Source organism: Saccopteryx leptura, chromosome 4 (assembly GCF_036850995.1).
Source record: "Saccopteryx leptura isolate mSacLep1 chromosome 4, mSacLep1_pri_phased_curated, whole genome shotgun sequence".
NCBI lineage: Eukaryota > Metazoa > Chordata > Mammalia > Chiroptera > Emballonuridae > Saccopteryx > Saccopteryx leptura.
In genome coordinates, this window is record NC_089506.1 from 102,041,036 (window position 1) to 102,063,169 (window position 22,134).

The window sequence follows — 22,134 nt, forward strand, 5'->3', positions numbered from 1 at the left end:
TTCGAGCACCCCCCTCCTCCCCACACACACCCTACCGTTGTCTTTGGTGGGGGGTAGGGGGGCGGGGCAGCGGGGCAGGTAAGACCGCGCCCTGTGGCTTTCTTTGTGACCTCCGCAATCGCTTCCCCGACCCCCGGGGGTCACTGGCCGAGGAGCCCAGGAGCGGCAGGGACCCCATCCCTTATGAGCGCACAAAGCCCGCCGCAGCCGGAACCCTCAGCCCCACCGCGTTCGGCTGCGGGACCGCGACACTGCAGAAACCCAGGCCCCAGTGGCTCCACGCGCTGCGCTTCGGCCACCGGGTGCGTAGAGGACGTGCGACACCGAAGCCTTTGGCCGCGCTGGTTAGGTAGTTGGGGGGACCGGAAGGATGGCGAGGAAGTAGGAGAGGGTTTCCTGAGATGAAAGATTACTTCCGTCCGGGCTCTGGCCTCTCTCTGGAGCCGGCTCGGTGGGGGCTGGGGAGCGGGCTGCGCGGAGCTCGGGGGCCGCGCTTTGCCACCTGCAGCGCCCGGGGCCCACAGGACGCGCTCGGCCCTGTCTGGGGCTCACGCGGGGATCCTTGCAGGTGAGACTCGACAGCACTTCCAAGCCATGGTGGCCAAACAGCGGATCCGGATGGCTAACGAGAAGCACAGCAAGAACATCACCCAGAGGGGCAACGTGGCCAAAACCCTGGTAAGGCGGAGGCGGAGGCGGTGCGGTGCAGCGCGGCGCGGACCGAGCGGCCGAGGCCCGGGGCGGGGCGGGGCGGGCGCAGGGCCACGGGCGCAGGGCCCGGCCTCCCAGCGCCTCCGCCCGCCCCTCCCTCGGGCCCGCAGAGTGGGCTCGAGAGCTAGGCTCAGCCCTGGTTGGTCGTGACCCCGGGGTGGGAGTGGCTGCTGGGGCTGCCACGGAGGTGAAGAAGATCTTCCCCAGGACAGAACCCGGCCTTGGTATCTGGGAAAGACCCGAAAGCACCTGGTAACAGGAACTGTTAAGGCAACCTCTTGACATAGGGTCCCCAACCTGCTAGATGCTAGACCCTAAATAAGTGATGAATGAATGAATGAATGAATGAGTGAATGAATGCCATTTATCATCTCCTCCTTCCAGGCTTCACCTCTGCCCTCCAAACCCAATAGACACACACCATGATAAGGTTTTCATTCCAGCCCCTTTGTCATGGTCTCCCTGTATAAATTGAAAAAACAGAGATTCAGACCCTTATTTCCCTCTATCCTCCGATTTTGCCTTTTCTCCAATGAGGCCTCTCACCTGGCCTGAAGTTTAAATGCAACTTTCCTCTTGTTCACCCCATGAATTCAGGTTCATTCTGATGGCAAGATCCAGACTTTTAGAGACTAGAGACTAGTCTATCATCAGGCATTCTGTGCCCTCAAAACTATAGATTAAAGCTTTATAACGCGCCTTTTACGGAAAATTGTGCTGTATGCACAGTTTAGCAATGCAAATAATCTTCAATAATGAATGCCAGGCCTGTGATTTCGGACAATCAAAGGCATGCCTCCGATGAGTTAGTTGTTGGGCAGTGTGAGTCCCCAAGTCTCTTCACATAGGCACCTGGGATCTATTATTCCAGGCACTTAAGTGGAAGTCCAACTGAAGCTTGGGGGTTGGCTGGAAAAGCTTGCAGACCTGATGAGACGATTCCTTTTAGCCAAAGAAATGGAGCTGCTTTGATTAACTGAGAAAAACGCTGGATCTACAATTATTACACCAGAATTCTTGAAAAAGCAAGCAGTACTATAGCAGCGAAACCTTAGAATCAAACTCAGCCAAACTCAAGGCTTTAAGCTCCAGGCCTAAATCACACTTGGAATTCTCCCACTTGGGAGTTAGATCATTTAGTTGTGATTGGCCAGCAAAATGCCAATGCGCCATTAAACTGAAATCATTTTTCACATAGATCTATGTTTTTCTTATTTATTGTTACTCAAAACAATTAACATTGACAAATTTTAATTGTTAAAGCATTCAGAATTTTATATGCCTATTGATTCTTCTTGGATGTCATACAGATTAGCTGATGGACTGAAAATGTCTAGTTGCCCAGTTTTTTTTTTAATGAACTAAGGAACCTGGGTTCAGGTGTTCACTGAACTCAGTTGACACTTTATCTGACTGTAAAAGTAACAACAAAACTGGAACAAGTTTGCAAAGCTGTTTTATCCTTTAGGCTTGGTAAACTCAGCATCTGCCTCTTGTAGCTTTTCAAGACCACTAAATAATGTTTGGGACCTGACACAAAAATTATTGGCTCCAAATTAAGAAAAAAAAAAGGAGAAAAAAGCTCTTGAAACATCTAGAAAATGTAGTCACTTGCAGTTCAACTCAACTTTCAGAGCTGCATTCAAATCATGTTTAATCTGTGATAGGAGTGCATTTTAATAGGTTCTGATATACTGTGGGGTAGGCCCTTCACAAACGCTTGGGGCCTGTGAGGGTTTTACATGGCCCTACTAAATTTGTAATGAAAGGTTTCCAAACCAAGCCACAATGTATGTTTATTTTTCTTTGGTTAGAAGGGCTTTATGGTTAACTTTATTATAAATGGGTCAGCATCAAAAAAAGAAAAATGAAATTCTCTTTTAAAAAAGCAACACTTTAAATCCTAAATTTTATTTTCCTAATTACAGGCCAGATATGGTTATACTTGGAAAGAATTAACTTGCAAGGGATAACTTGTTCAGATGAAATTCAATAAATGGGGAAAGATGGACAGATTCTAACAGAAAATCAGACTAATCATTCAGAAATAAAGCCCTTTAATTGTATGCAGATGCCTCCGTGTTTTGTTATTCGCTAATAGCTACGGAGTGAATCAATATTATTCTCCTGGATAGCAGATAAAGCCACGAAACAGAGAAATGGAATAATCACTTCATGATTAGACAGTAGAAACTTCTTCAGAATGAAGAGAGAATTTAAATTTCAGAGTTCTGAGTTATCCTGCTGTTATCACAGGGACAGCCATTCCCTGACGTGTTGGAGCCTCAGGAAGTGGCAAACTCCTGTTTGAAATGAACCATGTCATCAGTGCGACTCTACTGCTTCTCTTACCTTTCCCAGCAATAAAGTCAGTTTGGGTGAATTGTCTCAGTAGGACTGTGCTGGGCAACAGTTCCAAAAAAAAAAAGAAAAAGAAAAATAGTAACTTAGAGCTCTCAAAAGATACATTGGTATTATGATCACCCAGGTGTTCTTTAGCTCTAAAAGTCCCTGATTAATGTTGATTCACTGGAAAATGTCATCAAAAAGGTTTTGGCTCCAAGCTCTGCATGTTAATAATTTGTGTTTTTCATGCAAAGGAAAAATAAAGGACACCATTTGGTGTCTGAACAGACCAAGAATTCTTTTACCAGCTTCTGAGTTTACTTGTTGGCTTTGCTGCAAGTGGAGCAAAGTGAATTTGTATATAACATTAGTAAGAGGACAGCGACCAAATTGGTTTCTGGTCAACTAAGGAAAATTATTAGGAAGTTGTTGACAGAGAGTGGGGAGGGGTAAATGTCACACTCGATTCAGGTAACTTTAATATCTCTGTTTGCTTGATCTGACCTTGACCTGGTCTTAAGTGCCAAAGAATGATGCGATAAAAAAAATACCAGTTGAGGTTATCTTATGCAATTATTTAAGACTGATTTTGTCCTTGTCTAGTCAAGAGCAACCACCTCTGTCTTTGCAGTGTGATTGGGCCCATGCAAGAATGGTGGTAGATACAAGCTTCTCAAGAACAGAGAAGTGAACGGTTTCAGTCCTTAGAGTCTGCCTGCCGCTGACTAATCAATACTTCTATAGTAAGAAGAATGCAGGGATAACCCTATCACCAATTAGGAAGTATAATAAAAAAAGATACACTTCTCGGACCCTGTCTTTATTCTATCTGACCTAAAAACTCATGTTTAATAAGCCTGTATGCTTATTCATTCTCCAACTAACAGTTATTGAATACTATGTTTAAGTTCTGTATTTGGCATGCTACACATTGATACATGAAGGAGAAAGTGACTGCTCTAGGGCCTACAGTCTAGTGGAGAGCCAGACATTAAACACATCATCACAAGAATAAACAGAGATACAAGCTGTGATAAATATCAGGAAAAAGAACATAGCAATATAAATGACAAGTGAACCCAAATGAAGTAGAAGAGAGAATGTTAATAACTAAGCTGTGAACCAAAGAATTATTGCCTTATCAATAATAAAATGAGTTCTTTAACTTATATTGGCTATCTCCTATTTTTGGCTCATGCTAATGAGCAAATAGTGAGGTTTTTTTCCACTGTCTTTTCCCTTTTTATTTGGGAAAATTTAGCAGTTTTTCAGATGCCTCTCAGAAAATACTGTTTTTCCTGTCATTTGATTTGATGTTTAAGGACTAAGCCCTAGGTCCTAGGGGGTTTGCAGAGGGGCATTCCTTTTACACCTGTGCTTTTGGTTTGAGAAGAGCAGGAGGTACACAGGGCTAGATTAGCATGGGTACAATGGTGCCCCTCTCCTTTCCAGGGAATGCAGAAATTTCTCCAAAGTGTAGCTTCACAGAGATGGAGGAAGTTCATTTCAAAATGCTGCCTCCCTCCCATCCATTCACAGTTGCTGTGGTAACTGCGATTCTTATCACTGCCACTGCACCACCTCCCCAATTTTTTGGAACACAGAAGATTTTGAGAATATGGCTGTGTTCTTTGACCTCACTTGGAATTCACAGACAAAGGAGATAAAAATAAATCTATCAGTGGGAAACACCCAGGCTCTTTAATGAGGTAGACCTAAAGCTGAATCCCAGCTCTTGCTCAAGTTAACAAATTTGAGCCTCAGTTCTTCACTACAGAATGGAACGGCATGGAGTTGTGAGTGCTGGAAATAGTGGGTGTAGACTTCTTAGCAGATGTCTAGTATAGAGTGTGCTTACAACAAATGGAAACAATTATTGGTAATATCATTTTTGGCTCCCAAATCACTGTACCTGTATTGGTTTTATGTATTTATATACTGTCCCCATAATATTTAATACCACCAACTTCACTGAGTTACAGGAATGTAAGTAAGGGTATTTGTGAATTTTTAAAAACCTATCTTGATCCTTTACAATTGACTTTATTCATCTATATCTGCCCACTGGGCATTGAAACCGCGTCTGTCTTATTCATGTTCACAGCGGTAGCCTCAGTACAGTGGCTACTAGTACTCAATGAATGTTTCCTGAATTAATGAACCTAATCTTACTTCCTCCCATTCTCTTTCAGAGGCCCCAAGAAGAGAAATATCCTGTGGGACCTTGGCTATTGGCACTGTTTGTTTTTGTTGTCTGTGGCTCAGGTATGGGTTTTTCACTGACCTTATTATATCCCACATTCTCTTCTGTCCTTCAAAAACACATATTTTATTCACAAGGTAAATAGACAAAAAAAAATATTAGTCTGAGATTCAAGTTAATCTCTGTCTGAGACCTTTATCTTAATGGGTTTTGATTTAGTTTCTATTCCAGCAGATTAAATATGAGTAGAGATGGAATTGATAGACTATCAAATTATAATCATAAAGTGATTACGCTAAGCAATTAAAATGGCTGTATGTATTTTAGAGTTCAGTTAAACCTTTCTGTGAAGACACAGACTAAAAGCATTTAAAACAGAAAGTGGAACACCTATCTGAATGAGATAAATCCACATTCCAGAGAGAGGGAGAGGCCTTACACCTAAGTGTTTTTACACAGAACTGAGCCTTTGACCTGAGCTCAAGGTACAGTCACCTCATACTGGAAGGTGACAAGTTCAGAGAGCTTTACTTACACTGACATGCAAACACACACATACAGAGAAGAGACCTGAGCAAAAATGTAGTCGTTTCTAGCAGAATTCTGTTATTGGGAATTTTAACATAATTCCTGGTCTCAAGGGCTTGGGTTTCTGAAGTGCTGGTGAGTGGAGGTAACTCCTAACAATGAGGCAGGCCATCAGAGGGCCCTGTCTCCATCACCTCACTGTTCTGAGGGCAGGGAAGGCCAGGAGTCCACACCTTTCTGCTAAGACCTAGGCCTTCCTTGAAGACATTGTTCTGCTGTAGAGACACCTGTGACTGAAGGTAGATCAGTGTCTCTGATTTTCAAGAAACCACTCGTCCAAGGAAATGAAAGCTCTTAGGAAGAAGAAAGGATCCAGAGGACTTGGCATGATTGTTGCTTGAGGCTCAAATATTGTCAAGATGATTTGGCATTCCAAAATGAGATCTTTCATTCAAAGAAATAAAACTGTACTCCATCCCCGAGCTGTTACCCAATATGGGGATCCCTCTCTTTTTAAAAAATTTTCCACCGATTTAAGAGAAGAAGGAAGAGGGATGAGAGAGAAAGGGAGAGAGAGAGAGAAGCATCAACTCATTTCTTCCATTTAGTTGTGTAATCATTGATGGCTTCTCATGTGTGCACTGATGGGAAAGGGGAGAGGTCAAACCCACGACCTCAGGCATGCCAGGTCAATGCTTATCCACTGAGTCACCTGGCCAGGGCCTCAGACCCCTCATCTTTACAGAATTTACCCATCCTTTGGTGAAATACTTCTGAGGGTGGAGTGCTTACTTCTTCAAAAGCCTATCCTATTTCTCTATAGGTCTAATTCTATTAGAAATGTCTCCCATCTTTTAAACTACACTGTGCTCTCTCTCTCTTTTTTTTTTTTTTTTTTTTTTGTATCTTTCTGAAGTTGGAAACGGGGAGGCAGTCAGACAGACTCCCGCATGTGCCCGATCGGGATCCACCTGGCATGCCCACTAGGGGGTGATGCTCTGCCCATCCGGGGCGTTGCTCTGCCGCAATCAGAGCCATTCTAGGGCCTGAGGCAGAAGCCATGGAGCCATCCTCAGCGCCCGGGCAAACTCTGCTCCAATGGAGCCCTGGCTGCGGGAGGGGAAGAGAGAGACAGAGAGGAAGGAGAGGGGAAGGGGTGGAGAAGCAGGTGGGTGCCTCTCCTGTGTGCCCTGGCCGGGAATCGAACCCGGGACTCCCACACGCCAGGCCAACACTCTACCACTGAGCCAACCGGCCAGGGCCTGTGCTGCCTTTTTAGTAATTCACATGTAGACTCCTGAAGTCAGACAGCATGGACTCATTTTCTTCTGAACCTCTTGAATTTGTAGATACTTTTTAAAGATGACTGCCTAGTGGTTCCTTCTGCTAGCTAAACTTCCCCAATTCTCTCCACCCAGCTATAAGACATGGTTTCTAGATACATGCCATGACTGAAAAAATAGCAAATACAATGACAGAAGTTTTTCTAGAAATAGTGTGAATGCTACAAAGGCAGTGAGATTGTCACTGCCTTTGATCTCAATGCTCTGCTTCTATTAACATGACCAGCTTGCAGTTTATTTTGAACAGTCACAGGCCATCCTAGACTCACATCAAGCTAACGGCCAGTCAGGCGCCACCAAGGTCTTCTTTACATAAACTTCTGGCAAGCTTCAGAGATGCAACTACATAATCCCATTCGAAGTTGTTCCCTCTCCCCATCACATCACACATTGTTTTGTTTAATTCATGGCCCTCAGCAACATTTGAAATTATTTTGTTTGCTTCTTATCCATTTCCCTCTACTTGGATATAAGCTCAGGGAAGGAAGTGTTTATTTTCCACTAAATTTTTAGATATTAGTACAGTATTTAGTATATTGTTAGTGCTCAGTATGGTTGGATGGCTAAATGGATGGATAGATGGATGAATGGATGGATGGATAAGCCACATATTCCACATACTGTAGATATCCAATTTACTTGAGGCCTAACATAAAGCTTCATGAATATTTCTATTAAAATTTTGTTGGTTTCAGTTGTCTTTCTACAGAGTAGTCACGAAGTCTGGAAACACTGAAGAACATGCATAATAAATGGCTTACTGCTATTGTATTATAATGTCTAATATGGTCAGTGACATTGCATAATGCATCCAGTGTGCTGTCCCTGTGAGCAATGCACAGTTCAGAGCGTGGTACATAACTGCAGGGTCCCTCCCGGTGCGTTACTCAGGGTTTCCACCAGTGCCTGCACATGCATCTGTGATGCCTTTCCTCAGCTGGTCTATCTCTGATCTTCACCCAAAAACATCAGATAAAAGCTGTGCCTTAGCAGGCCACAGAAAAATTAAAAATCAACCTATATTAAAAAGTTGCATACATTTTCAGGTTTTATGGCCAGTTTGTAAATCATTAAATCTTGAACCTTGAGCCTTTTATCTAATTATCTTTCTTTCCCAGCTTTATAGCCTCTGAAAGTATATTATTTCTCCAAGTCCCTGATAAAAGTCTAGACCTGGAGAAGCCCAAGAAACAGTTGGACACAACTCCCTACAGGTTGACTCTGAATCTCTCAGCATGAGCTGAACTCAAGCAAGAGACCTTCCTGTCTCAAGGGTCTTCTGTGTGCCTGACACGGTGCCGAGCTCTGAAATAAACCTCCTCAGGACCTCCAGGCACTGGAGGAGGCAGATGAGGTAGCTGTGGTTGTGACCTGGGAAGGGAGCAGAGAGAGCAGAGTGCCCCGGCCTGCTTCGTGAGCACAGCATGCAGAGGGGGCTGTTGTAGTCTGTTCCTGCTGCTGTAACAAATGGCCTCGACGGCTTACAAATGCAGAGACATACTGGAGGTGGGAAGTAAGATTCGGGTGCCATCAGGACCACGTGAGGACCCTCTTTCCCTTCACATTTTTCTCCTTGTATCTTCATATGATATCCCCATGTAGCAGAAGGGGGCAGGGAACTCGTTCTCTGGGGCCTCTTTTTTAAAAGTACTGATCCCATTCATGAGGCCTCCACCCTCAGGACCTAATCACCTCCCAACAGCCCCGCCTTCTACCCCATTCACACTGGGGTTTCTACGTGTGCATGTGGGAGAACACAGTCAACCAGACCATAGCCCAGCCCCCTACATCGCGCTGGGCAGAGGAGAACATCTCCCAGAGGAGGGGCAGTGTGAGCTGAGTTTGGAAGGACAAACCACCAGACAAAGGCAAGGCTATTCCACAGGAAGGAACACTGGGTGACAAAGGCACAGAGGCTTGAGATAGTGCCCAGGGCTCAGGAATGGCCAGTGCTGGGGAAGGGGTGGGGTCTGGGAGCCCCTTCAGCAACAGGCTCCCCGGTCTTGCCCCAGGGGATGGAAGGGGCGCCACCAGAGCTATTTGGTCTGGCTTATTTTTCTCAAATCTTTGCTAGTTCTCAATTATTATTCTTTTCATAGGGCTTTAAAAAATACTCTAAATTATATTTTAATTAAAATTTCTCCAGGCTTGTTTGTCCCTTAGAGTAGGAACTCTGTCTTTCTCCCTTGGGTAAATTAGGACACATGCTGACGACTGTCTCTTGGAACCCTCCCAGTCTCCAGGAGTTTTTTTCAGGGATCAAGCACATTGGCTGCTGTCCTGTCTGTAGGATCATCCAGGGGCCTGGATGGGATACTGTAGGGCCTGGAGATTTGGACTTAAAGTGACCAAGAAAACACAACACTTGCTGGCATGCCACCTCCTCCTGGCTTTGTGTCTGGTGCTCTTCCAGTGACGGTGCTTTAATTCTTCCCAGTTAAGACTATTTTGATTTTATGGAGAGGCTGGACATAAAGTGGGGATTGAGTCATCTTACTCTCTGTCCTGTTTGCATGCTGCCATGATCCCAAAGCAATGGCTTCATCCCTTTTGTAGTTATAACTAAGAATAACCACTACCACCACCCTTTTCTTTTCTTTGGTTTTTGCCAACCATAGCATTTTTTTTCCTGCAAGCCTTAGCTCAAATTAGGCACTGTTCTCACAGAAATGTGTCACTCTTCTCAGCTTGTCCTTGGTACTGTGCCCTTCCTTCTATCTTTGTACATGTCCTTTTCCGAACCAACCATGTCATGAAAAACACAATAGCGCCTTTAAATGTGCCCCAATTGCCACCTCTCTGGGATTAGTCACAATTCAGTTCCTTCTGCAGAATCCACTATAGCTCTTGAGTTTCTCTTTTCAGGGTCACCAGCCATGGGTTCCCACCTATCTATTCTCTACATTTAAAAGAATGTGATTTCCTCAAGTCTAGCCATTCTCTTTATCAGTCCCTCTGCTTTACGAAGTCAGCCTTCTCGGTGCAAGGATGACGAGGCCCCTTATCACTATCCTCTCGCCTCTGTCCCAGTCCTATGCCCCAAAGAGGAGAGACCGCCTCCACCTCATGTCTGACTGACCATCCTGCTGCACACACCCTCACTCTTGCCTGCTACACTCACACAAAGTGCACTGGAGTCTCTAGTAGAAATCATTTCCACACCTGTCCAGACACGGACTCCTCTGTGTCCCTTTGGTCCTTTGAACAAGATGTTTGAATGCAACATGCCAGACTCAAGTTCCATTTCACCGAGTCCCAGGGATACTTATGAGGTCATTTCATTTACTCTCTCTGAGTTCATGTTGTTGTTTATTCCTACTTTGTATATTTTTATACAGACAGAAACAATCTGATGTCTTCTAATATGAATGAAGATGTTGGTCATTGATCTGATTCTCTTGAAAGGCTCACTTGCTTTCATTACCTCACTCTATTAACCCACATTTCTAATTGATGATTAGTTGGGCAAAGTGCTTTTTGTAGAAGTAGTGTCATGTACCTCAGGTACATAAAAAAACCAGGCCAAGCAAGGAATAAGGAAGGCGCATCTTCTCTGTTTCCCTAGCTATATCCTGAAAAAGAATGAAGGCTAGTAAAATGTTGGCATGTAAGGATTGCTCACTTATTGGTCACCCTTACTCCATTTTACATGGAAAAACAAGTAAACCTCCAAGAGGTGACAAGGTCCCTTTATTATGGGGAGTGATGTGTCACAGCAAACTTTGACCCCTGCTTCTCAGTTTCTTTCCTATGGCCTTCCTCATTCTGTTTGGTGCCTTGCCTGTGGTGCTGATAAGAGCAAGATAAGGAAATGGAAGAGGAGAAACCTGGAGAAAAGTGAGGGTTTGGGAGCAGGACACCCAGAGACCCCCAGGCCAGACATGCACCCACGGAATGCCCACCACCTCACCAAGGAAGGAGATAAGAGCCCTGGGGCTGTGCCAAGGCCCCCAAAATCCGAGTCCAAGTACATAGTTGTAATCTCTTAATACATTACCCTGTTAAGAGGCAGCTGAAAGAGGTTTATCTAAATACACTCCCCTCCAGAAGTAAGTAAATTTCCATGTTCCACGATTACAAAAGGTCTCTTGGGCAAGACACCTCTTTGAAACCTTACCAACTGGCAATAATAGGATAAGAGGCCTCAGAGAGGAGGAGAATCTTGGATAATCTGCCAGATGTGGGTTCAAAGCCTAGATTTGTTGTTTATCAGCTGAATAACCTTGAACAAGTTATTTACTCTCTCTGTATTGATTTCCTTACCAATCAAATAGGGGTGTAGGAACCCCTCCACAGCTGGTCCTGGCACTGCATGCCCCCAGGAATGTCAGGGCTGGCCCACAGCAAGCTGGGATCCCGCATCTTAGGCACCGCCACCTCTGCCCCCAGAGCCCTCATGGGAGACAGTGGCACCAGGAACGGAACAGGTGTGCCCTGGGGAGCTTGGGCTTCCATTCACCTTGCTTCCTCCCAGGCTGAGCCTTTCATTGGCAGGCTCAGCCATCACATTTTTCTGGATCTTTCAGAAAGCAGTGCCTCTTCACTCCAAGGGTGAGTGAGAACAATTTAAGTGGTAACACCCTGGTTCATGGGACTCTTTTCCCAGGATAAAGCATCAAAATCTTTCAGGGGGGGGGGGGGGTGCATCCACATGCAAACTTAAAAGCAATGAATAGGGGTTTGTATTTTAAGTTGAATATGAGAAATGAAATGTAAGTTTCACTTCCTTAATACAACCCACAGGCACGGCTGTTTTGCTATAAAAGTTTTCTTTGTGAGATAAAAACGCTTTGGGACCCATGTGTTCTTTTGAGACACAATATTATCGAGACAGGACATTTCAGGGCCGTCTCGTGCTTTGTTTTGTCCCGTTGGTAACCAACTGTATTGTTATTACTAGTGCATACATTCTCTCAGAACTCGAGGCCCTGCTTCTCAAATACCTATTGTAAGCCCCTCCTCAGGTGATTCTTCCAAATAGGCCAGAAAATTTTCTTGTTCAAGTCCTATCTTAAGATTTTGTGTTGCTAGAAACTTTTTAACTGGTTGCCTTTATCTTTATTTGGTATCGTAGGGCCCCAGATCCACACTGAAGCCCAAAGGATCTAAATAACCCCCCACCTTTTATAAAACCGTTCTCTTCCATTTCTGCAGGCAGTGGGGCCTCTCTCCAGATATGCAGCTCATCCCGTTCTCTCGGTCCTTGGTTTTGAAAGCTGCCTTTTTGGAGAACTGTGTAATAGCTTCTGAAGAGTTCTTTCTTGTCTTTATCTTGAGACCCAGAGACAAGTGTGCTCCGGAATATCTGTCTGAAACAGCAAAGATGCTGTCACACAGATCTGCCAGCTGCTATCTTCACAACACACTCGCAGTCTTCGTGCCCTTCCCTGGACCATTAATGAAGCTAGTCACCACTGTCTGTGCTCAGAGCCCCTGGCCCTGGGTTTTTCTCCCCCTTTATCCTCAACTCTTTTAGAAGCCTTATTGAGAAAGATTCGGAGAGCACACCAAAGCTCAGTGGGAAAGTGTGCTGCAATTGATTACTAATGGCTGTCGTGAGCATGGTATTCACCTCAGGATCCCATGCTCACCCTTGCTGTCTCTGTCTAGCCTTTTTATAGTGTAGCTGCCACAGTGTTTACAGGACAGCTGTCTTCGGCACTTTCAACTTCCTTCCTGGATACGACGCCTCCTGGACCCGATGAAATTAGTTCTTTTCCTGAGCATGTTAGTTGTTTTAGGCAGTTTGGTCATTTTGTCAGTGTATATGTGTTTTCCGCGATGCAGTGACAGGAAGTAGCAATCTTATACAGCACTGTTTGCAACATGGTGGCAACCTTCTCCATGCTTACCCCTCATTGAGGGTTCAATTGGGATTAATGGAGTCACCATGTAGTCTGATGGGAACTCTGACATCCCAGCTGAACCCCAGCTGTCCCCCTTGGACTGTTTCTCCCTCATGTATTCCTAATTTCAGTTTTATTTCCCTCTCTCTCGCCATTCTTGATATTCACTTCCTAATTGGTGATTGGTGGTTATAAGAACTTCCGTGGTTACTGAAGCCTGGGTATTATTAAGACTGAGAAACTCATGTGCCCCATCAAAGTGAAACTCGCAGGGTAATAGGGTTAACTATGTGACTTACTTTATTCATCATTTTTAAGTGTTCGATTTCGTCAATGAGCATATATTACTTTTATATTCAAAAAACTTAAGTGTAATTTAAGAACAAAACATGTAGACTAGTGTTTTGTAGCCTTTTTCTTTTTTAAAGCAGCAGAGCTCTTTGTTCAAATCTTAGAGGGAAATGAAAGAGCAGCTGCTCTGGTTGAAGTGAGATCGTGTGCGTGTGTACATGTGAGTGTTTGCGTGTTTCTGTGCATGTATGTTGCGTGTTTCTGTGTGTGTATATGAGTACCCCGTGCCTCCTGTGTTTCTGAATGTTCTGATTTTCCCATCCCCAGATAGGTCCAGCTGGACCCTCTTTGCCCATCAAATAGGAAATGGTGTCTGGGCCAGAGCTGACCTCTGCTATTACAGAGTTAATACGTTTCAGCCGAGAGCCCGCTAGGTTTATTTGGCACCACCAGCTGTGAGTAGTTACACTGTCTCTGGGCAGGGACATTCCTTTTGTCCGGCAGCTCACAGACTGTACTCTTCTCCTGTATCCACCAGGAACTCTACCTACAGAGCGGGAAGAGGGAGGGAGATAATGTCACAGACGGGTTTGTTTTTCAGGACGACCTCTTCAGAAGAGAGATAAGGAAGTGACTCCCTAAATGTTCTTGGTGGGCCTGCACGTCTCCCATTCTCTCAGCCTCCTGTTTCAGGTCCTCCACCTGTCTCCCTTTATGTATGCTGGGGGCCTCGCATTTCTGGAAGGGCTAACACCCACCCTTCCTAGGACTGGATGTTTTTGAGAAGGGAAAGGACTAAGTCACATGTGTGCCAGCTCCAGGGCTGGCCACCCTGGGTTTGAGACCTCGCCATGCCACCTACTAGTTGTGTGGCCTTGTCCAAGTTACTCATGCCCAGTCTAAGCCTAACTTTCCCCATTCTTAAAAGAGTTAATACTGGTTCTTGACTCCTAGGATCCTCATGAAACCTAATCCTGAGGGTATGTGCACGTCAAATGTTTAGTGGAGTCATGGTAATCGCTTTATAAATGTTTGTTGTTATTGTCATTGTTGATGGTCCTTAGTCACACTGCCTCCCCAGCTCTTGACCTCCTTGCAAGGTCTGACGAGATTCTGAATGCTTACGCAGAAAGAAAGCCTTTGGACCTTGCTGGTGACGCTGCTCTGTGAAGTAGAGGAGCGCAGCTCTGCGACACCGAGGCAGCTGCATGAGCCCTGGCTGCCACCTGCACAGGTAGAGGGCGGAGCTTGCCAGCCACATGCTGATGGTGTCACTTCTGCAGGAGCAGCTGGAGCTCCTTCTCTTTTCCTGGAACAAACTCTTCATAAACTAGACCACGGGGTGAGAAGGATCTGTTCATACAATTACTCTGGCTGCCGTTTCTTGAGTACTTATTAGAATGCCAGGCCCTACACATGCATTTTCTCTCTAGTCCCACAGTCCCTACAAAGAAGCGATGGTGCTCACTTTTTCAGATTACAAACTGAGGCACACAGAGAAGTCAGCGAGCATCCCACACTAAGAAGTGAGAGAACTAGCACCCAAACCTAACCTCCCAACCCAACTGTTTTCTACTACCTTGCATCCCTTCTCTTACTATCTCCCCAAAGCACTGTGAAGCAGTTTCTACCAATGTTAGGCCTATAGCACAGGACTGTGCTTCAAAAAGAATGCCTATTAAGGCATCCCCTACTTTCCCAGCCAGGAAAGGCACATTGTCCAGAGATTTCAGATGTGCAGCCATCCTGGCTCTGCTCCCGGATAGGTAAAGCCTTCACCAAGTCATGGCCACCGGGCACCCATCACTTTACTTTCTTCTGAACACCCATCACTTTACGTGCTTCAGGGCGAATGTGAATTCACCGTGTTTGCAGGTCGACCACAGGAACACGGGCCTTTCCTGGAGACCACCCTCTGAAATTGTGGCAGCTGGAGGGAGTCACTCCCCCTGAGCCGGGCAGGTGTGAGGTTTGAAGAGCAGAGCAGCCCTGGACAGGGCCTTTTGTTTCACCACAGAGGGAGGACGGAGGACGCAACCTCTATGGAACCTGCCTGGAGAGCTGAGATGGACAATCTGGAAAAGATCTCATCAGCCATTGGCTCCTGCAAGGTGACTTGTAGCCTCCCTTGTCATGTGCCACCCTCTGCCCTGTGCCCCATGGAGCATTTGGGTTTGCATGTGGTCTCCTTCTCAGAAGAGCGTTTCTGCTGTCTGCCATGTCAAGGTGGAGACAGGTGTCTCCTTCTTTGCTAATATTCTCCCTTCTTTCAACAGTGTCTTCCTGCCCTTGCCTGCCCTTGGCATCTCTCTTTTCCCTCTTCTTCATCTCTAGAGAAGCCAGAGGGAAACACTACAGGACAATGATTCCTCACTTTTGACTTTCTTTGTGCTGATTTCTTTTAGAGAGCTTAATGACCCACCTTTGCAATGTCTCGTCTCCTAATATTTCTACCTGTCTCTCACAGGGGTTCATACTTTTCTTTCCAGCTCTTTTTCACTTTAAAAAAAATGATCAAGTTTTGTGATTTCTAGAATTGTTCTATCCTCCTAAAGCAGTGTTTTCAACCGCTGGTCCATGGACCAGTTCACCAGAAATTCCATGCAGGTCGCAAGAGTTAACCACCCACCCTGTGCTGTATAATTATAGATTTTAGTTAAATTTGCTTATGTTCAGGGTGATTTCTGCTTAGTGCCTGAAATAATTCTTCTATTTTCACTGATCCCCAAGTGTAAAAAGGTTGAAAACCACTGGCTTAAAGGATATCCCTCTGGCCTGTCTTAATCTCTCTTCTTAGAAACTTCCTTGATTTCTCTTATCAAGTATTCATTTTTAATGAAAGTGGCCTTCTAAAGCCACCTATCATCTGGTGGGACAGCTTTCTGGCAGCCTTCTGTTGTCCAGCTTTCTGACGACTTCCTAGAAGATCCACTTCTGTTGTCCTGACATTCTTGGCGCTCCCACTTAGCTGGGGTAGACCAGTCCCCCGGTTAAGAGTGAGTTGGGCCACACAGTCCTGGGCTTTAAGGAGTTGTTGGTCTCATGAGTTAGCTTCCCCTCAAGGGCTGAGCCCTTGGGACACTTGAACCTAAAGGAATCCATTTGATACTGACTCTTGATTTTTAAAGTAACCATTTGAGGTTCTTAATATGTATTTTCCTTCATACCCTTTGTAACTATTCACCTGTCATTCCTTCAATACATATTTACTGAGGAGCTACTATGTGCCAAGTGCTGAGCTGGGCCCAGAGGTAGAGTCATGAGCAAAACCATCCAAGGTCCCTGCTCTCCTGTAGCTTACAGTCTGGTGGGGAAGCAATCATACTAAAACATGTAAAATGTCAACCATGAAAGTGTGTGAAGGAGAGGGGTGAAAGCATATAATACAAAAGCCTGGTGTATTATGGGTAAGTGGTTCTCAAAGTATGGTCCCCAGACCAGGGGACTGGTTAGAAACACATATTCTCATTGTACCCCAAACCCATTGGGTTAGAAACTCTGGGCATGGGGTCCAGTATCCATGTTTTCACATGGCCTCAGGAAATTGGGATACACACTCAAGTCTGAAAACTCCTGCTCCATACATTCAAATGAGGCTTCTCTGAAGATCTAAATTTTATATTATAAAGGCACACTAGGCAGTAGGGTGGGGTGGGGAAAGTATTTCACACAAAAAGAATGGTGTGCACCAAAGCCCTGTAGTAAGAGCAGAGAGCCTTTGAAAACATGAGAGATTACCCAAGAGAGGAGAAGAGTGATAACAGATGAGTCTGGAAAGCTTGGCAGGAGCCAGGATACATAGGTCATAGAGTCCATAAGGATTGGGCAATGGGAAGCCTTTGCTTCACAGGGATGACGCATCTAATTTGTTTTTATTTAAATAATAAATCTATCTATAGTATGCAGCCAGAATTGAAAAGTTGCAAGAGTAGACCTGTTTTAGAGGTCATCACAGGCACCTGGAGACAGATGATGGTCACTTGGATGAGGAAGGTTTCTGGAGAGACGGAGAGAAGGGTGCATAATCACTCCCTTCTCTGTGAGCAGGTTCCTAGGCAGTCTGCAGGGCTTGGTTTGCAGTTGGAGGTGGTAAGGTTAGCTCTGGAATTTTGTTTTACATGCAAGATGGATGATATTAATGCCCACTTTGATGGTGGGAATTGATCGTGTTGAGTTTGCCATGCCTTTGTGCTACCTAAGTGTAGATATCAATTAGATGGTAGAAGGTATGGCTCTAGAACTTGGAGGAGACATCACGGCTGGCAAATACACAGGGTGAGTGAGTCATGAAGAGCTAAGTAGCAACTGAAATTATGGGCCAGGATGAGATTATTTAGGGAGAAGGCATGTAATGAATAGAAGAAAGCTGGAATGCTCATTGAGGAACTTCATCATTCTGGTTTGCTGGTCAGGTCGAATTAGGATGGCTCCCATAAAACACAGTTAGTGCAGAGAGCTAAAGAGAAGGAGAAAACTAGAAACTAGGAGAAGACAGTGTCATAGGAGCCAAGGGAAGTAAGAGTTTCAAGGAGGCAGTGCTCGCCAGTGATGACCAGAAAAGAGATGTAGAGTCAGGACAATTGTTCTGGTTTGTTTGATTTTTGAGTGTGTTTCCTATATGCTAAAGCCTAGGATTGCATTGATGGGGTGGTGGAATAATAGAAGTAACCGTCACAGGTTACCGAGGACCAGGACCCTAAGCAGAGGTGGGAAAGTGTGGAAGCTAGGGATTCTGTAGATTCTGCTCCAGCCTGAGTTTCTCTGAACCCTCATGTCCCGCCCAAGGCCAGATCCCCTGACCTGGAATGCCTCCTGTCCCTCCCTTTCTTGGCATCTGTGCTCCCTGCTGTCTTGCCTGCCCACAGCCCTTTCCTGCAGCCCACTCAGCTGTTTTCTCAGCTTTGTTCACCCACTGTTAAGTTATTAACTTGTCAGGGTCTAGACTTCCCACTTCCTTTACTACTTTGAAAGCACTGTTGGCTCCCTTCCTGTTCACTGCCTCAGAAAGTCAGCATTTGGAAGGCCGAGGTTATTCTGCGGGTCATTATTGGCAGGCACACAGAATTACAATTCATATAATTGGTATAGGATGTTGAAGGCTTCTTAAATGCATTGATACAACTGAAAAAGGAGTAATAAACACAACCATCTCTCTGTTACTTTCGATGTGGAGGCAAATGATGAACTTAAAATAGTCTACTCCAATTAATTTCTCCAAGAGGGTTCAGTTTTAAAGGGTCACATATAAACATGTTAAGGACCATCAGGTTTATACATGGACTCAGTTAGGGTTAGGACAACCCTTTAGTTTTTAAAACAGATTCAGAAATAGGTACATTGTTTTAATATGTGTTGCTACTACTCTAAGACAAGCAAATTTGTCTGATTCTTTAGAGAAATTTACAGCAGTTCCTTAAAAAGAATTGAGTGGTTTGATCGCTACCTAGCACTTTTGAAGTCCTGAATTAACCTAATGGGGTACGATGGACTAATGGCACAGACTGTTTGCTATTTGTTGATCTACATCCTGCTGAATGATTTCTGTCTAAAGAGAAAAGGGGAAAGAACATTTTGAGCATCTATTATGGGCACATTTTTACTTATGTCATTAGATTGATTGCTTGCAATCAATCATTTGAGATATACACTATAGATTTTACAAATACAGAAATCAGGGCTCAGAACTATTCAGTAACTTCACACCTCTAGAGTGTGGCAGGTAGTTCTGGAGTGCTGATCTTCATTCTCATACAGGGGAAACAGCAGTCATTTTGTAGTAATAGGAACAGTAGTAATAATAGCAATAACGCACCTGACCTGTGGTGGCGCTGTGGATAAAGCATAGACCTAGAACATTGAGGTCGCCGGTTTGAAACCCTGGGCTTGCCTGGTCACGGCACATATGGGAGTTGATGCTTCCTGCTCCTCCCTCCTTCTCTGTTTCTCTCTTCTCTCCAGAATGAATAAATAAAATCTGGGGGAAAAAATAATAACAATAACTCCCATACATCTTGGATGTATGAGGCTTCATAAATGTCCTATCATTTAACCCTATAATAACCCTGCAAGTACCATGGTCCTCATTTTACAAAAGAGGAAACAGGCTCAGAAAGGTTAAATTTTCCGTCCGACACCCAGCCCTGACATTTCACTCTAAAGAAACTTTGTCAAGATTAGCGATGCTTTGCTGACCCCAGAAACAAAGCCTGGGGCATGGTAGATATAAATATTTCCCCCTAATGTTGACTACACCACTGCCTCCCAGCGTGCCTCTTGAGCCAGAAGGCCTGATGTTTATTTAATTTTTATCCCTTGTCAGTCTTGGGAGCAGGGGACAGCACCTCGGCTGTCTCTGCAAGCTTATACATTTTGGTGAGGTACTTTCTCATGCATCTAGCCACTTCGTCTGTCAAGACCCACCCCAGAACCCAGTCTAGGCCAAGAAAATCTCCAGTGCAACCAGAATTAAATATCACAGTTTGGTGAATTAACTCATTTACTGTGTCCAAAGAACTGTATCCATAGAAGAGTCCCTCCCACGGTCACACAGAACTAATTTATTAGCTCTAATTTTCTTTTACCCATAATTCTAACAGTCTTTGTCTCCAGCTTAGTCCACAGCAACAAAATAGAAGAAATCCTACTGCAGGTTAGGTTGGCAACATCAGTGATATTAGTAATTGAGACTGAAAACCGGTAAGAAGCAGGAACGCGAAGCCAGAAGCAAGCGGCCAGAGCCGTTTTGTGCACTCTCCCTAAACAACCCCACAACAGTCACCAATCAGTGACTGTTTTACATTCTGGTCACACTGAACATCCAAAAAAAGTTAGCAATATTCAGTCATGTTTGCTTTACATCATATATCCAATTTAGGAAAGTAGTGATGATGTGTGCAGGGTTCATTTTTTTTTTTTTAGGGAAAAAATGCATTGGTACTTTATCCTTAAAATCTAGCTGCGCAATAAAGACTCCCCGGCCCTCTGCATTCTGGACCGGTGGGCCCCAAAGCCACGCCTGCCAGGTAGCATGTGCTCGCTGATGTCAGATGAGGAAATGTCAAAAGCCTTTTCTCCTGAGGGCTCTGGATAACCTGCTTTACTGTTGGCACTTGGGAAGCTGCATTCCTGGGTATATTCCAGGAAGACTGTAGGAAGGAGAGAAGGGAAAACCCTCAAGAACTCAGTATCTATTGTTTTTACACATTAGAGGAGATGATACTGAGCCTCGTCTCCAAAATAAAATTCTCTCACTGCATAGTAGTTGCTATTATCACTGTCTTCATCCAGATTGGCCAATATTTCCCACTGGGGAGGGTTAAAAAAAAAGCAGTTGGGGCTTTCTTTTTCTGGGACACATTTAAACCCGATAGCTGAAACTAGTTTGGGAACCATGTAGCCAGCTCTTTCCCAAATAAGTACAGGTCCCAGAAACTGTTTATGGGGTTTACCAGCTAGCACCCCCTCAGTGTCTCACGCCAGATGTCCAGGCGGTGAGGATTGAGCCCCCAATCAGGCAGCGATGCTTGCCAGGAGAGAGAGCCACATTTCAGAAGGTTTCAGACAGCCAGGGGACAGCTTGCATCAAGGGCAATGGCAGCCAGGGGCTCAGCGTGGTGCGTCTGCTCTAAGTGCCTGCCTTCCGCCCAGCTCAGGGGCTGCCTGTTTTCCAGGTCATGGCCATTGTGAAAAAGGCGGGCTCGCTAACCTGTAAATGAGAACAGCGCCTGCACGAGAGCCCTGTCCCTGTCCCACGTTCCAGAGAAGGGGACCAAACCTCTCAGCCCTTAAGGGATCCCTGGTCTTTACTTCCACTGGAATTAGCAGGAGTTATCTAGAAATCTCTGAGGCATCCATCAGCCAATACAGCAAGGCTGCCTCTTTAGAGAAGTTCAGTGACCTTTTGTTAACTTAACTCCTTGTTAGAAAATATCTATTCAGCTGTGTGCTCACACCCAGTCCGCAGGGGCAGGGCTGGCGTGGGGCTGGGTTTCTAGCTGTGTGCCGCCGAGCGTCTGAGCTGTTCTGTTTCCCTCTTCCAGCTATCTTCCAGATCATTCAGAGCATACGGATGGGCATGTGAGAAGGCTGGATCCGACACCGCCCTCCTGCCGCAGAGTGGAGAACCACTTAAGCTCTTAGCTGGGTTGTCCGTGGGAAGCAAACAGGCCACAAAGAATTTTTTAAAAAGTAAATATTAATAATATATTTAAAAAGGCTCCCACCATTGTTCCCTGATCCCTTCATCATGGGTGTAAGTCCAAACTGCCTTCTCACAGGACCTCTCAGCACTCCCTGTTACGGAGCAGAAAAGATACTTTGCTTTTCTGTCAGCAGGATAGGTTCTCCCATTGTGTGCAGCAGTGCTGTCTGTGGGGTCTCCTTTGGCTTCAGGGACGTCTGCATGTGGCCCTCCAAATGACCGCCAGTTTGCTTTCTATGGATACAACCTCTCCTCCACTGGAAACTGGTTTTTACAAATAAATGTCTTTGTTCAACCTTATATCGTGTGTGGGTGATCAGTGCGAAAACTGAAGTAAAGGACGTGTCAGAATAACCCCAGGAGGGCTGGGGACGGGAGGTGGGGAGCTCGGCTGTGTGTTTGGGGGGCTGGGGACGGGAGGTGGGGAGCTCGGCTGTGTGATTGGGGTGGGGTCTGGTGGCCTGGAACCAGAGCTGGATTTACCCGGCACAGTGCTGGTGGACCGCAAGGTCTTTGCCCGAAAGGAAGCCCTCAGTGGCTCTAATGACCTTGCGTTAACACATTTGACAGTTCTCTCTCTCTCTCACACACACACACTCACACACACACACTTTTTTGTCTTTTAGCTCGGGTTTTTCTGTTGTTGTTGTTGTCGGTCCAGAACAG

General features: G+C 45.2%; 1 protein-coding gene across 2 annotated transcripts; it reads left to right on the forward strand.

Moving 5' to 3' along the window:
* The first annotated feature begins 207 nt into the window (after window positions 1-207).
* SERP2 (stress associated endoplasmic reticulum protein family member 2) lies at window positions 208-21,756 on the forward strand. 2 transcript variants are annotated; one of them, XM_066383715.1, is made up of 5 exons: window positions 208-302; window positions 569-678; window positions 5,250-5,322; window positions 15,286-15,379; window positions 21,308-21,756. In XM_066383715.1, the coding sequence occupies exons 2-5, from the start codon at window positions 595-597 to the stop codon at window positions 21,405-21,407; spliced, it is 351 nt and encodes a 116-aa protein (XP_066239812.1). In that variant the 5' UTR covers window positions 208-302; window positions 569-594; the 3' UTR covers window positions 21,408-21,756. The 2 variants fall into 2 exon arrangements, 1 of the variants encoding a protein (XP_066239812.1); XR_010751241.1 differs by lacking the exon at window positions 208-302 and having other exon boundaries at window positions 357-678; window positions 15,144-15,379; window positions 21,308-21,346.
* The last annotated feature ends 378 nt before the right edge of the window (window positions 21,757-22,134 follow it).

Excerpts from the sequence above, each read along its gene's own strand:
- SERP2 (XM_066383715.1), top strand. The coding sequence starts at position 595 with ATGGTGGCCAAACAGCGGATCCGGATGGCTAACGAGAAGCACAGCAAG. Across the intron at positions 5,323-15,285 it reads TTTTGTTGTCTGTGGCTCAG|AGGGAGGACGGAGGACGCAA; the intron begins GTATGGGTTTTT and ends GTTTCACCACAG. Across the intron at positions 15,380-21,307 it reads CAGCCATTGGCTCCTGCAAG|CTATCTTCCAGATCATTCAG; the intron begins GTGACTTGTAGC and ends TCCCTCTTCCAG.